Consider the following 14,399-nt stretch of genomic DNA (forward strand, 5'->3'; position numbering starts at 1 on the left):
ACATAATAAAATTTTTTTCCAACAAAAAAAAAATTATTTTTAGTTTGAATGCTCTAAGTTAATATTTTATAGCTTTTTTTTTTCTTCAAAACAATAGATTTATATATAAATAAAAATAAAAGATAGAATGGAGGGAAATCAGATTCAAAACTAGATCTACCAATTAAAGAACAAACACCTACACTAATTATGTTAACTAACAATTATGTATTGTTTCTATCTCTAATTTTATATAATCTAATCTGAAATTTGATGGTGGACTTAAGCCTTCCTTGGACTCTATGTAGGTCCGCCTATGGATATGGCTAGTATGATATTTTTATTGTTGTTTCTATCATATATATGAAAATATAAGAATCAAGCTAAAAAAAATATAATTTTTATAATTGTTTTACATTCAAAATAAAAAATTAGGATTCATTCACTTACCTTGAATGTAATCGCTCTCTTGACAACAATATTGATCTTATCCATATGTAAGTGTAATATAAATTAATTTTCTACAAATTTGAAGAGATTTTTAGAAAAATAGAGGAAGAGCATGAAAGCACCATGTGAGGGAGAGGACTATTTTTTTTTTTTTTTATGATATGAGTTTTTTGTTTTTAATTAAAAATAAATATAAAATAATAAAGGGTATTATTGAGATATAAAAGTTTCATTAAAAGAGAAGGTTAATGTAGCTAAATTTTTAAAAATGAAGATTACTACCATAAGCTAACCTTTAAAAAGGGAAAGCCTTTAATCTCTTTGGAGAGGGGCTGTAGCAATTTTTGAACCTTTGACTTAAGAAACTTTTTTTTAATAAAGACAATACGTACAACTACACCACACAACACACCATTTTAATACTATTTTAATGGCTTTCTCTCTCTTGGTTCTAGAGAACTCTAGTGGCATGCATCCCTCTGTTCCTCCACCGCAAATGGTGGCTTTGGTCCATCCGAATTTGTTTTGTGATGGTTTAGTTCCTCAAATCAAATTCTTCTCTTCTAAGTTTTCTTTGTTTCCATTCTCTCAATCCATTAACTCTTGCATTTATTGCTCTGAGTGTTATAATGAATATCCATCCCATCTTAAAATCTCTCTTCAGATCATTAAATGTGGAAATCCCTTTTATCTTCTCCTCAGCCCTTACATCTGCTGTTTCTCTCTATCTCTCTCATCTTTCTCACCCCCAAATTTCATTATTACTCACGTTTATCACTTTGGGTTTTGGAAAATGGAGGCGGATCAATGGTTTAATGATGATTTGAAGCTTAGAATCATCATTTTTCCTATTGGGTCTAGGATCCTGGACAAGATGGATAGATCCTCCAGGAGATCACAAAGGGCACTCTGGTTTTATCTATTTAAAGGAAGGTCCAGGTATCATCTTCTCCACTTCACTTCTTTTTTCCATTTTGTTGTTCAAACTTTGCGGGTGTGGTGTGTGTTTGTCAATATGGAAGAGTTCTTTGCTAATGTCTCTAATTCCTTAGCCCTAAGTTCAGAAGAATCCACTGTTTTTACTTATGAGGTGGGTACTGTTGATTCTCCACATACCACTACCTCCTTCTTCGTCTTCATACCATTCGCCATTTTAACAGATGTTAGGTTATTTTTAGTATTAATTTTAGTATATTTTTAATTGAGTTTTAATCGTGTTTGGAGCATTTTTACGTTTGTCTTTAATTTGTGCAGATTTAAAATAGAAGAAGATTAGAAAAATATTAGAGAAAAAGATGGGAAAAAAAAGATAAAAATATCATGATATTTAAAATAGAGAAAATTGTGCAAGAAAATAAAGATGAAACTTCAAGCCTGAATTCGACTATTGTTTGATTAGATTTTGCAAAAAGTCAAAACATAAAAGTTCTAGATCTCTCTTTTATCTTTCCATAACATCTTGAATCGTCCGATTCTGAGCAATATCGAGAGAGTTATGACCAACATACTATCAGTCGATGTAGAAGAAAAAAATCTCGTCTGAGGTTTCCCAAAAATTTAAATTCGAATGGGAATTTAAACATGTGCATTTTTTTCCATCTTTTTAGGCCTTCAATGCCTATATAAAAAGAAGAAGGGAGTTGATTTCATCAAGCAATTTTCAGAGAGAAAAAAAGAGAGAATACAGATGCAAAGTGGAGAGATCAACTGCAATATTGGAAGCATTCTTCACAGGGTTTTCAGCATTCTTCTCTTCTCTATTTTCATCTCTTTTCTTAAAGTTAATATGTGTAATTGTGCTTCAATGAACATGTGTAGCTAAACACTTTAATTAGGGTTAGATGGATATTGTTTAACATTGTTTATGGTTTTAATATATTAATTTTCCCCCTAATTTCTATGTATTCTATTCTATTTGTGCTTAATTACTTTTAATTGTTTGGCCACCAATTAACTATCTATAATTTTGATGCGAGATCTGAGAAGTGAGTGTCAAGTATGCTATAGTAGAATAGAATTGAATTTCAATATAGGACGAGAGTACCTATATAGTTTAGATAGCTTATAGGATTTTTATACTTAATTCCTGTTGCATGTTAAATTTATCCCGAGAGTAGAAAGTTTGCATGTAATTGAGATTTATATATCTGAGAAGACTATAAATTACCTTAGTAAACATGCTATTGGATAGAAATTAACATTAGGAAAATAATCATATTAGGCCATATTATATAGAAACAATTGAAATCGAAGCCCTAGTTTTTATTAACTTTCAATTTTCTTGAATAATTGTTTCTTACTAGTTTCTTATTCTTAATTCTTTCTTTATTTTTATTTAACCAAATAGAAGTAAAAGTTTAATTTTAACGTACTTAACTACACTTCCTATGGGATCGACCTCACTCCTGGTGAGTCTACTACTTGAAACGGTACGTACACTTGCGTGTGCAAATTATCGCAACAACAAACCCTCTCTCATGAAAACCCTTTCTGAAATCTGGTCATCACAGTGTCGATTTCCAATTGTAGTGTCTGAGCTTGCTGATGGCCTTTTCTTTGTCACTTTTGGGTGTGAGGGGATAAAGGTAGAATTCTTGAGGGACAACCATGGCATTTTGCTCAAAGTGTCACGGTTTTTGCTGCTCCTGATAGTGCTTTCCCTATTCTTCCAGAGCAGCTTCACTATGTCCCTTTCTGGGTTCAGGTGTATGGGATTCCTTTCATGTGTAAGTCACAGGAACTTGCTAAGTTTATAGCTTCTGATATAGGGGATTTGGTTGAGGTTGATCAATCTACTGTTAGGGAGGGTATTGGGTCGTATCTTAGGATTCGGGTGTTACTTGATGTTAATCTACCTATTAGGCGTAGTTTGAATGTTCGATTTATCAAACTGGGGAGGGAGATTATTAAGTGGATTGACTTTAAATATGAGCAATTACCTGAAATCTGCTATTTTTGTGGAAAGCTTGATCATACTCGCAAGTATTGTCATGCTTATCTTCAAAAATGTGATGAATGTCCTACTCTTCCTCCTTGTCCTTTTATGATTCTTCTTCGTGGTAAGGAAAAACCAGCTGAGAAAGTCCACCCCTTTCAGTATCCGCACCCTCCTTCTATTTCTGTGGTTCAGTAGCCTCAGGGGGTTTCTCTCTTCCTCCTGTCACAAACTTTCCTACAATCCAGTTCTCTTCTTTATTTCCTCAATATTTAACTGCTGATACTCAATTTGCTAGTGCTTCTATTTCTGATGGTATCATGATTCCTACCCATGTTAGTCCTAACAATTTGACTCTGAATACTGGTTCTATGGATCCTACTTTGCATGTTCCTTCACCTGTTTATGGGGCTTATTCTACTGATTCTATCCTTGTGGCTGATAGGGCTTCTTGTGAACCCTCTGGGGGCATACAATCTGTTCAGTCTTCTGTGGGAAGTGCTTCTGTTTCAGCCTTTAAGGCTGTCTCTGGTGATCCAAATGCCCTTGCTGGTCAGGGTGATCATCCTGCTGCCCAACCTGATTCTTCTGTGCGAGGAAAAGGCCTTGCTTCTGCTTCTGGTGTGAAGCGGGCTTCCTTTCAATCGCATCAGCTTATGGTTGGTGGCTCTCTTAGGGAAACTCTTAAGAGAGCTAGGGCAAATGATAATGATGATGCTACCACTCTTGCTGATTTATCTTTGGAACAGGCGGGTGTTGCTGGGCACAACCGCCCAGGAAAATGACTATTATCAGTTGGAATGCACGAGGATTGGGGAGTACTCATGCGTTCCGAAGACTCTCCCTGTTGGTGAAGGAGCATAGGCCTTCTGTTCTTTTTTTGATGGAAACCAAGCTTACTTCTGGAGCTGTGGATAGAGTCAAGCTTTCTTTGGGGTTTGATTCGGGTTTTGAAGTCCTTAGGAAACATTTTGTAGGGGGACTTATGCTTTTATGGAAAGCTGATGTTTTTGTAAATATTTTAACTTATTCTTGTAATCATATTGACTGTCATCTCTCTTTTAATGATAATATAATGTTTCACTTTACTGGTTTTAATGGTTCACCTGTTTCTAGCCAACGTTCTTTTACTTGGAACCTTTTGCATAAAGTGTTTTATAATGCCCCTAATCTTCCTTGGTTTGTAATTGGGGACTTTAATTCTTATTTGTTATATAGTGATAAAATTGGTAGTAATTATCATAATGTTGTTGATATGGAAGAGTTTGCTCTTTTTTTGGATAAATTTAAACTCTCTCCTATGTCTTTTATTGGTAATAAATATACTTGGAAACATGGATCCACTTATGAGAGATTAGATTGGGTTGTTTATTCTGATTCTTGGGCTGATCTGTTTCCTAATGCTACTCTGAATCATTTAGCTTTTTTTTATTGGATCCGATCATAGAGTCTAAAAGTTGATATTAGGCTGGATAATGTTTCTGTTCTTGTTCTTTCTAGGAAGAGGTTTCAATTTCATAATATTAGGTTAGAAAATGAGGAGTTTTTTCAAATTGTTCAGCGTTCTTGGATGAGTCCTTCAACTCTTACTGATTCTGATTTTTCTAGTTTTATGGCCAAACAGGAGTCTTGTATATCTTCTCTTAAGTCTTGGAATGTCTCTGCTCGTAGTTTGTTTAAGAATAAAATTGTTGCTCTTAATAAAAGTATTGCTGATCTTCAAAATAACCTCCCTTTAGAAGAAAGTAATGTGGCTGAGATTAAGGCTTTACAATCTCAATCGAATGCTTTCTTGTATAAAGAGGAAGTGTATTGGAGACAGCATGCTCGTGCTAGTTGGCGTAATGCTGGTGATAAAAACACTAAGTTTTTTCACCGCTTTGCATCTAAACGAAAAAAGGCTAACACTATTCGTTTTCTTAAGACTGAGGATGGGGAGATTGTAAACAGTTTGGAGGGCATTAGTAATATTGTCTCTTCTTACTTTGCCAATCTTTTTCATTCTCAAGGTTGCGATTCAGCCTCTGTTGAGCAAATTCTTTCTGCTTTAGATCCCCCTCTGAATAATTTTGAGATTGACTATTTAGGGGAACCTTTTCGGGCTGAAGAAGTGAAGAAAGTTGTTTTCCAGCTTTCTGGGGACAAAGCTCATGGTTTAGATGGTCTTAATGCTTTATTTTATCAAAAGTCAACTATTGGCTAAGATCTTGTTAAAGCTGTGCTTGACTGTCTTAATAATGATCGAGACTTTTCTTACATTAATCAGACTTTGATTACTCTTATCCCTAAGAAACAACATGCTCATTCTATTCAGGATTTTAGGCCTATTAGCCTATGTAATACTCTTTATAAAGTTATTTCTAGGGTCTTAGCTAATCGCTTAAAAATTATATTGGGCAAGGTTGTTTCCCCAGCCCAAAGTGCTTTTGTTTCTGGAAGAGTTATCTTTGATAATATTCTTTTGGCTCAAGAGGTTGTTTATGCTATTAATGCTAGGAAGCATGGTAAATTAGGGTGGGTTGCGCTTAAACTTGATATGGCGAAGGCTTTTGATAGGGTTGAATGGCATTTTTTGCATACTATTATGTCTCATTTTAACTTTCCTCAAACTGTGTGTCTCTTATTATGAAGTGTATTTCTACTACTAAGATTTCTTTTTTGATTAATGGTAGTGTTACTGGTAGTGCTAAGCATACTCGGGGTCTTAGACAGGGGGACCCCTTTTCTCCTTATTTGTTTATTTTGTGTGCTGAAGGTTTATCTTCTTTGCTTAGACTTCATCAGGACATAAATAGTTTAAAGGGTATTTCTATCTCGCGTAGGGCCCGTTCTTTAACTCATTTATTTTTTGCGGATGATAGCCTTATTTTCTGTGCTGCTAATAGAGATTCTTGTGCTGCTCTAACTGAAATCTTTGATACGTATACTAAAGCTTCTGGCCAAGCTATCAATTTTAATAAATCTTATATTCTGTTCTCTCCCAATGTTTCTGCTCAGATTAAAGATCTTTACCTTACTAATCTTAATCTGCAGGATAAACCTTTCATTAGTAAGTATTTAGGTTTGCCCCAATGTCTCTCGAGGTCTAAGCATCACTCTTTCTCTTTTCTCAAAGATAGAATTTCTTCTGTTCTTCATTCCTGGCATTCTAAGTGTTTTTCTAAGGCTGGTAAGGAGATCCTTCTTAAGGTTGTTATTCAAGCCATTCCTGCTTATGCAATGGCTTGTTTTAGGTTGCCTGTTAAGCTTTGTAAGGAAATTGAGGGTGCGATGGCCAAATTTTGGTGGGGGTTCTTCTGGAGATTCTAGGAAATTCATTGGAAAAATTGGCAATCTCTCTATCGTTCTAAATTTGTGGGGGGTTTGGGGTTTCGGTCTCTCATTCATTTTAATCAAGCTATGCTTGCTAAGCATGCCTGGCGTATTTTTACCCAGCCTGATTCTTTATTGAGTTTAACTCTTAAGGCTAGATATTTCCCAAACTCTTCTATTCTTGATGCTAAAGTTGGTCATAACCCTTCATTTTCTTGGCGGAGTATCCTATGGGGAAGGGATTTGTTAGCGTCTGGTCTGGTGTGGAAAGTGGATGATGGAGAGGCTATTGATACCCTTAAGGACCATTGGATTCCTAATTCTAGATATAAGCAGACCCTTTGTGATCTGGACCCTCAGCAATTGAAGCTATCTTATTTTATTGATCATTCGGGGTCTTGGAATATGCATAGACTTCGATCCTGCTTTGATGATTCTACTGTTAATGATATCTTAAGTGTTCCTTTTTTTGGGCTTGAGGGTAAGGATGAGAAAATTTGGGGGAGGGATAACTCTAGGCTTTTTACTGTAAAATCTGCTTATCACTTAGCTCTTGAATCTGGAGACATCCCTTCAACATCTTCTTCCCTTGATATGACACCTTTCTGGGCTAGAATTTGGCATGTAAATATTCCTCCTAAAGTCAAACATTTTGTGTGGAGAATTGTGACTAATTCTGTACCGGTTGCTGTTTTGCTCTCCCAACGACATATTATACCTTCTCATTTATGTCCTTTGTGCAAAAATTCCCCTGAAACGGTTATGCATGCATTGCTAGAGTGCTTTAGAGCTAGGAAAGCTTGGAAGACTTCAGATCTTGCTCATTTTTACTTGCAAAATAAACATTTGGATATTATGCATTTTCTTTCTAATATTTTTCAAGTTTGGATAAAGATTCTGCAGATTTAGTGTTGTGCTTTTTATGGACAATTTAGAATCAAATGAATAATGCTTTCTTTAATCGGTTCACTCTTGATCCAAAGGATATGTTTGCTTGGTGTCAAAGCTTTCTTCTGCAGTATCTGGATGCTCAACAGAAATGATTTACTCCTCTCACTCTGTGTGATCAGAATATCTTGGATATGGAAAGGTGTCCTTCGGGCAGGTATCAGATTTTCACAGATGCGGCAATTGATAATGTGAAGCAGGTTTTTAGCTTAAGTGTGGTGGTGAAGAATGATTTGGATCAGGTGATTGCTGGGTTGGTGAAGCCAGTTGCTGGGTTAATTACACCGGTTGTAGCTGAAGTTAAAGTTGTTTCTCTTGCAGTTGCTTGGACCAAGTTAATTAATCTGCCTGTTCATCCCTTGTATTCTGATTGTAAGATTGTGGTTGATAAGCTTAATAATTGTAACTGGAATAATAGTGTTTGTGATGATGTGTTAATTGCTGTTAACAACTCTTTGTCCTTTAGTCCTAAGCCTAAAGTTGTGTTCATTAAGAGGGATGTTAATACTCATGCTCATAATTTAGCTAAGTTGGGTTTAAGATTAGACAGGGAGTTATTGTGGAATGGTTCTTTACCTTTCTTGTAATGGCTTGTTTGCTTTGTTTCTTTGCTTTTGTTCAATGAAGCTTCAAGTTCAATAAAAAAAAAAAAAAAAACACCATTTTAATACTTTATGCAACAATTTTCTCATATATTTTATTAATATTCGTTAAATCCTCCTATATACATGTTTTACCAAACATAGGATAGGATAAAATTAAATCAATTCTTATCCAATTCTAATGATGTATAATCTTTACAAACAAACGCTATCCTTCTATATTATGTTCTTCTTTCAACTATTTTGACACACGTTTCACCACACTATGTTCCCCGAAATAAATATATTGTTTGTTTCTAGAAAGACATAATAACTTTTTTATCTCTCAATTTTCACATGATGTAGAAGCAACTTCTACCCCCAATTAATTATTAGTTTTTTCTTATTTACTGATACCGGCATATCAACTTAAAACCCTGAAAAGTAAACGACATGGCATTGTTGTTGGTCTAATTTTAATCATCATATAAATATAGCTAAAGAGAAAAGCCTAAATTAAATCAAGGTGCGCCCCTTGGTTTAGAGAGATACATTAATATTTGTTATTAATGTATTTATTATGTTTTATTACAATTTTATTTTGTTTGGCCTATCAAGATGAACTTAGACTTTGTTGTTTTCTTTATTATTTTTCCTTCTAAATTGTATTTATCTCATCCTTTTGTCTTTTATTACAAACACGTATTTTTACAATATATTTTTTCTTTTGATGATTTTTTTGTCTGATAAAGTTTTTCGTAAAATATAATTATTTTTTCTTAAAAAAAAAAAGAAAAAAAAAACAGATAAAATAATAAATGCTTACTAATAGGCCATTTGTCACTCAAACATGCGCAATCTGTTTCGTCTAAGCTTTGTTCTAGATAATCAATAGCTTTCACACCTAACTATCAAACCCAATAACTTTACGTCACTTAACTTCTTCCTCCATTTCACAGCAAAAAAAATAAAAAAAACACTTCTTCCTCCACAATCAAAACAAACTATTATATTTCAATGAAAAATTACGTATTTACCAAATTACCATTTTCAGAAGCGTATTATTTGAAAAAAAATATATACATTCAAATTAAACATACATAAACATAAAATTGTCTCAAAAAAAAAAAAAACAAAAAAGAAGACAGCATAAAATCTAAAAAGAGGTCGTTTATATATAAAAAAATGAGATACCCTACTTTTTTCTTTTTTTTTTTTTTTTTTTTTTTAAAAAAAAAAAAAAAAAACTGAAACACTTTTTAATAAACAAATAAACTGAAAAATAATTGAGACACCATAAGTACACAATAATACAATACAGATTAGAGCTCTAATATTTAATGTAACAGTTACAAATAATAAAAATACAATAACAAATTTTATACGTAACTAACAATAACCCAGTATCCCCTAAAAAACAAAACTTTACGTCACTTAATCAAAATAAACATTTTCCAAAAAAGAAAATCAAAATAACATATTTTTCCATTTTCCATTTTCTTAAGCGTGTTTTTGCAAATATTACACATTCAAAATCCCATGATTTTTCAAGTTACAAATTAAAATAATTACAAATACATAAAGATAGAAAATTAAAAAAGAGGTCCTTCCTTAAAACTCAGACACCCAAAATACATAATAAAAAATAAAATTAGTGCTCTAATATTTAATATAACAGAGACTAATTATAACAAATTCTCCTACTAATACTATCTTCACCTACCAAAATTTCCATCTCCCATTTTAAAAATCTCTGTTAATTAAAGAAAAATAAAATAATAATTAATCCTCAAAACCGACTTTTTTCCAAATGGCGTTTCTCACGCGCCACAGGTCTCTTCCTTTGAGGGTCCTACCCACGCCTTCGTGGACCGAAAGCGAAGCTCCTCTCGTCCTTGCCAGGTACTCATGCGGTGGAATCCAATCGCCACCATCAAAACCACCCCCGGCCACGGCGTGATCCTCACCCTCGTTTTCTCCTTCGTCGTCAAAATCGAAATCTCTGACTTTACTGTGGTCTTTGTAATCATCCTTCAGAATCTTTGACCAGTCTGGTACGTTGACCGGAACAGAAGAAGACGCCGTCGTTTTGGCCATGCTCATCTTTCTCATCATCCCAATTTTCTTCGGTTCTCTCGAGATCGGAATCCATTTCTTCGTCGCCACTGCCACAGCCGACGATTCCAAAGGCGGACTTTGGTTGAGGACTGGACTCGAATTCCATATTTCGGATTCGTCGAATTCGAACAGAGAATCAGAGACTGTTGTATTGACGGTGGTGGTATTGATCATCGAAGTTGGGTAGATGTAGTTCCTTGAACTCATTTTTTTTTTTTTTCTGAAAAGCAGAGAATTCAGAAATGGAAGTTTTTTATTTATTTTTTTTTTTTTGAGAATTTGTTTTCGTTTTCCTGTAAAAGAGAGTTGCTTTTATAATGGTATTTGTACTAGTGGATAAGCTTCTTTGTTTTCGTAGTACCAACTCCTTAACTTACTAAATTCCAAACGACATAGCGAAAATGATACAATACGACCGTGCTCACGTTTTTATTATGAACTCTCTCTCCCCTTTTCCCTTTTCTGTTCATGCGTTCAACATTTTCCTTTTCCTCTCACTCAATCCATGTTTCGAAGAATTTGATGTTGGCAAATTCTGATTGGTTCAAAGCTTTTCCTCAATTATATGAGTCACGGTTTAGATAAAATTACATTCTTTATTGTATGAAACACCTTTAGATAAAATTTGAATATTTTATTATCTCAAAAAGAAAAAAAAAAAGTTTGAATATTTTATGTATTTTACGGTTTTTTCTATATTTTCTAATATTACTATTTTTTCACCAAGTAAAAAGTGGATTAAAAATTCTCCAGCTATTAGTTTCATAATAATCCTGTTTTTTAACAAATAATTACTTTTTTATTTAGAATATTTAAATTTAATTTTTTAAAAAACAATAGTTATGTGACAATTTAGATAATTATTTTTTTATTTTTTATTTAAAATTTAATTTAAATATATCAATAAAAATAACATATAAATAATAATTTAACACTTAAATGTTAGAATTTAGAGAAATTTTAAAAATATAATATAACTATTATTCAATTTAGTATTTACTTACTCCCCAAATTACTCTTTCTTTCATAAAAGAACTTGGTGTTGAGTGGGTCCAATTCAGTAAGCCAAAATTTGACTCAATTTTCGAATCAAAATATTTGCAATGAGGTGCAACGCTTTTGCACCATTGTTTTCTAGACACAATTTTCTTGAAAACAAATTCAAATACAGATGTAGCACATTTTTTTAATATCTATGTGTAACTTAAGTTAATAAAAAAGTAATTTAATCACTAATAAATAATAAAATTTGAAAACCTAATTGCTAAATGTATAATTTCAGTACCTGATAGTCTGAAAACCAGTAACACCAATACCATATCATTTATAAATTTGTAGACTTTTCCTAACAAATATAAAGCAAAATTATTTTAGTTTCAACTTCAGCATACATTTAAAATAAAAATTTATCGTTAAATTATCTTTGCCTTTTTCAATTTAATATTAAAACCATGATATATATTTATAGAATAATTTTATGACAAGCACCTTAATTTTATTCTTATAGTATAGTATATTTTTTTAACCATTCATACATATATGACTTTTGAATGTACATATTAACAAATTGACGTTTAAAAGTTAAAAAATAAGAACTTTAATATAATATAATGAAGAATATAAATATCATGCATTGCATATGCCCAAATTTACTACATAACATCCATAATTATATGTCAAGAACGGCTAATTTATCAAATTATTATTATTATTATTTCTTGTTCTTTAAAATTTATATTGTTTTTTTTTTTTTTGGTATATTTTGATGCTTTAACATTTACACCACTATCATGTTTTTACAACAATAAATATGGTTTTTATTTTATTTTATTCACACTTTCCTTTCTCTTTTTTTTCCTTTCAATTTTACTTTAGCTCTTCTTTTTCACTTTCTGAGTTTGCATTTTATTAGCATAAAATAAGAAAAATTTACGACATAAGTCTTCAAAAACTTTAATTTGATGTAGATAAGTCCAATCTCAAAAATTAGCAGTAATAGTCTCCAAGCTCATTATTTTCGTAAGTCTGCTAATCCTCTTTTTTAACAGATCTGTTTACTAATTAAAAATGAGATGTGTTGACAAATCATTGGTCCAAATTATATTTTCAATTTAAAATTTAAAATAACTTATTTAAAAATTAAAACAATTTAAATAATAATTTTTTTAAAAAAAATTAAAAACTTTGAAAGCTTGATTACGGATAATGTCCTACTTGCTTTTGAATTAGTTCATCCTATCAAGAATAAAACTGCGGGAACAAATGGCGTTGCATCTTTAAAGCTTGATATGAGTAAGGCTTTCGATCGTGTTGAATGGCATTTCCTCCACGAAGTCATGAGAAAAATGGGTTTTGCGGAGCAGTGGATTAATTAAGCTTATTATGGGATGCTTGACAACAAATAGCTTTACCTTCCTAATCAACGGTGAGGCCATAGGTTCTTTAGTTCCCTCACGGGGTCTGCGCCAAGGGTGTCCTTTGTCTCCATAATTGTTTCCAATCTGCTCTAAGGGATTATCTCGTCTAGTACAACATGAAGAAGCTTTGGGTAATCTTAATGGCTTCAAACTCACACGACCTGCTATCCCGATTTCACACTTACTTTTTGCCGATGACTGCCTCATGTTTTTCCAAGCTAACGAACGTTCCTGTCTAGCAATAAAAAGAGTGACAGATGTTTATCACCGTGCCTAAGGTCAAGTACTCAACCCTATTAAGTCAGTCATGTCCTTTTCGCCAAATACAACACTTGCTGCCCAAATGTTCTTCCATAGACAACTCTCCCTACCCATCTGCTAGTGCCATGAGAAGTATTTGGGGCTCCCTCCATACTCGGACAGGGATAAGAAACAACTCTTTAGTGATATCAAAGCAAAGATTTGGAAGCTCATAAATGCTTGGAGTGATAAAAAAATTTCCGCTAGAGGCTGAGAAGTTTTGCTCAAAGTTGTGGTTCAATCCGTGCCTACTTACTCAATGAGTTGCTTTCGGCTGCCAACTTATTTTTGCAACCAACTTGAGTCCATGATGTCAAATTTTTGGTGGGGTTTGAATGAAAATGGCTCAAAAATCCATTGGAGATTATGGAATCTATTGTGTCAAAGAAAGGGTGAAGGACGTATGGGTTTCCGCTCCTTCGAAACTTTTAACCAAGCTCTGCTTGCAAAACAGGCCTGGAGATTACTTGCAAATCCTGAATCACTCTTGGGAAAACTCCTAAAAAGTCGCTACTACTCCCAAAGCTCCTTCCTTGATGCTACACTTGGCCATTCACCTTCATTAACATGGTAGGCTATCCATTGGGGAAAAGCTCTACTTTTAAATGGACTACGATGGAAAATAGGTGAAGGAAGAGCAATCAATTGTAGTTCGGATCCTTGGATTCCTGGCAATACCACCTTTCTCCCCTATTTTTTCTCAAGCAGCCCCAACACCATGGTATCGAATTTTATTACTGACGAAAGGCAATGGGATCTTGCCTTACTACTACAATATTTTTCAGCAGCTGATGTGGATAGGATTTTAACTATACCCTTGAGCTTCTTCCCAAGTAGAGATACTCTTATTTGGCATCATCACCACTCGGGCATCTATACAGTTCAGTCGGGATATCATTTTGCTACTGCTCTTGAACATTCAGATCTGAGTTCCTCATCAACCGTAGCCAAATCATGGTGGAAATACTTTTGGTCTCTCCACCTACCTACGAAGATTAAAATATTTGCTTGGCGTGTTTACCATGATGTGTTACCTGTGGCTACAGCTTTGGTGAAACAAAAAATTATCATCGATTCAACTTGCTCAATCTGTTGCTGTGCTTGGGAATCCATTAGTCACACACTTTTTGGGTGTCGATATGCTAGAGCAGTTTGGAAGCATTCGGGTTTCAATTTCGATTGGCGACAATCATCTACAATGAGGAAAGGAGATTACTTGGTTCATCTATCTTCGGTTTACTCAAAATCTGAAATGGAATTAATAATTTGTACGTTTTGGTCGATATATGGACAGAGAGGAATCGAGTTGTTCATGGTAACAAAGCAAAACCAGCCAAGAATCTTGCAACTTTTGCTGCC

At 33.5% G+C, this 14,399-nt stretch overlaps 3 protein-coding genes across 4 annotated transcripts; 2 read left to right on the forward strand and 1 right to left on the reverse strand.

The window, feature by feature from the left end:
* Positions 1–565: 565 nt before the first annotated feature.
* LOC115709130 (uncharacterized) lies at positions 566–4,317 on the forward strand. Of its 2 annotated transcripts, none has more exons than XR_004010175.2 (2): positions 566–1,368; positions 2,037–2,323. XR_004010175.2 is itself a non-coding variant. In XM_061111777.1 (2 exons), exons 1-2 carry the CDS (start codon positions 860–862, stop codon positions 4,147–4,149), a joined length of 849 nt encoding a protein of 282 aa, XP_060967760.1. In that variant the 5' UTR covers positions 622–859; the 3' UTR covers positions 4,150–4,317. The 2 variants fall into 2 exon arrangements, 1 of the variants encoding a protein (XP_060967760.1); XM_061111777.1 differs by lacking the exon at positions 2,037–2,323 and adding an exon at positions 3,810–4,317 and having other exon boundaries at positions 622–1,368.
* LOC115710586 (uncharacterized) lies at positions 4,248–6,673 on the forward strand. The gene is made up of 4 exons (XM_061112458.1): positions 4,248–4,376; positions 4,812–5,551; positions 5,729–5,929; positions 6,037–6,673. Exons 1-4 carry the CDS (start codon positions 4,248–4,250, stop codon positions 6,671–6,673), a joined length of 1,707 nt encoding a protein of 568 aa, XP_060968441.1.
* A 2,999-nt stretch (positions 6,674–9,672) lies between these two features.
* On the reverse strand, positions 9,673–13,588 carry LOC115711252 (protein S40-4). The gene has a single exon (XM_061111778.1). The coding sequence runs from the start codon at positions 10,528–10,530 to the stop codon at positions 9,988–9,990; it is 543 nt and encodes a 180-aa protein (XP_060967761.1). The 5' UTR covers positions 10,531–13,588; the 3' UTR covers positions 9,673–9,987.
* Positions 13,589–14,399: the final 811 nt, after the last annotated feature.

Source organism: Cannabis sativa, chromosome 3 (genome assembly GCF_029168945.1).
Source record: "Cannabis sativa cultivar Pink pepper isolate KNU-18-1 chromosome 3, ASM2916894v1, whole genome shotgun sequence".
NCBI lineage: Eukaryota > Viridiplantae > Streptophyta > Magnoliopsida > Rosales > Cannabaceae > Cannabis > Cannabis sativa.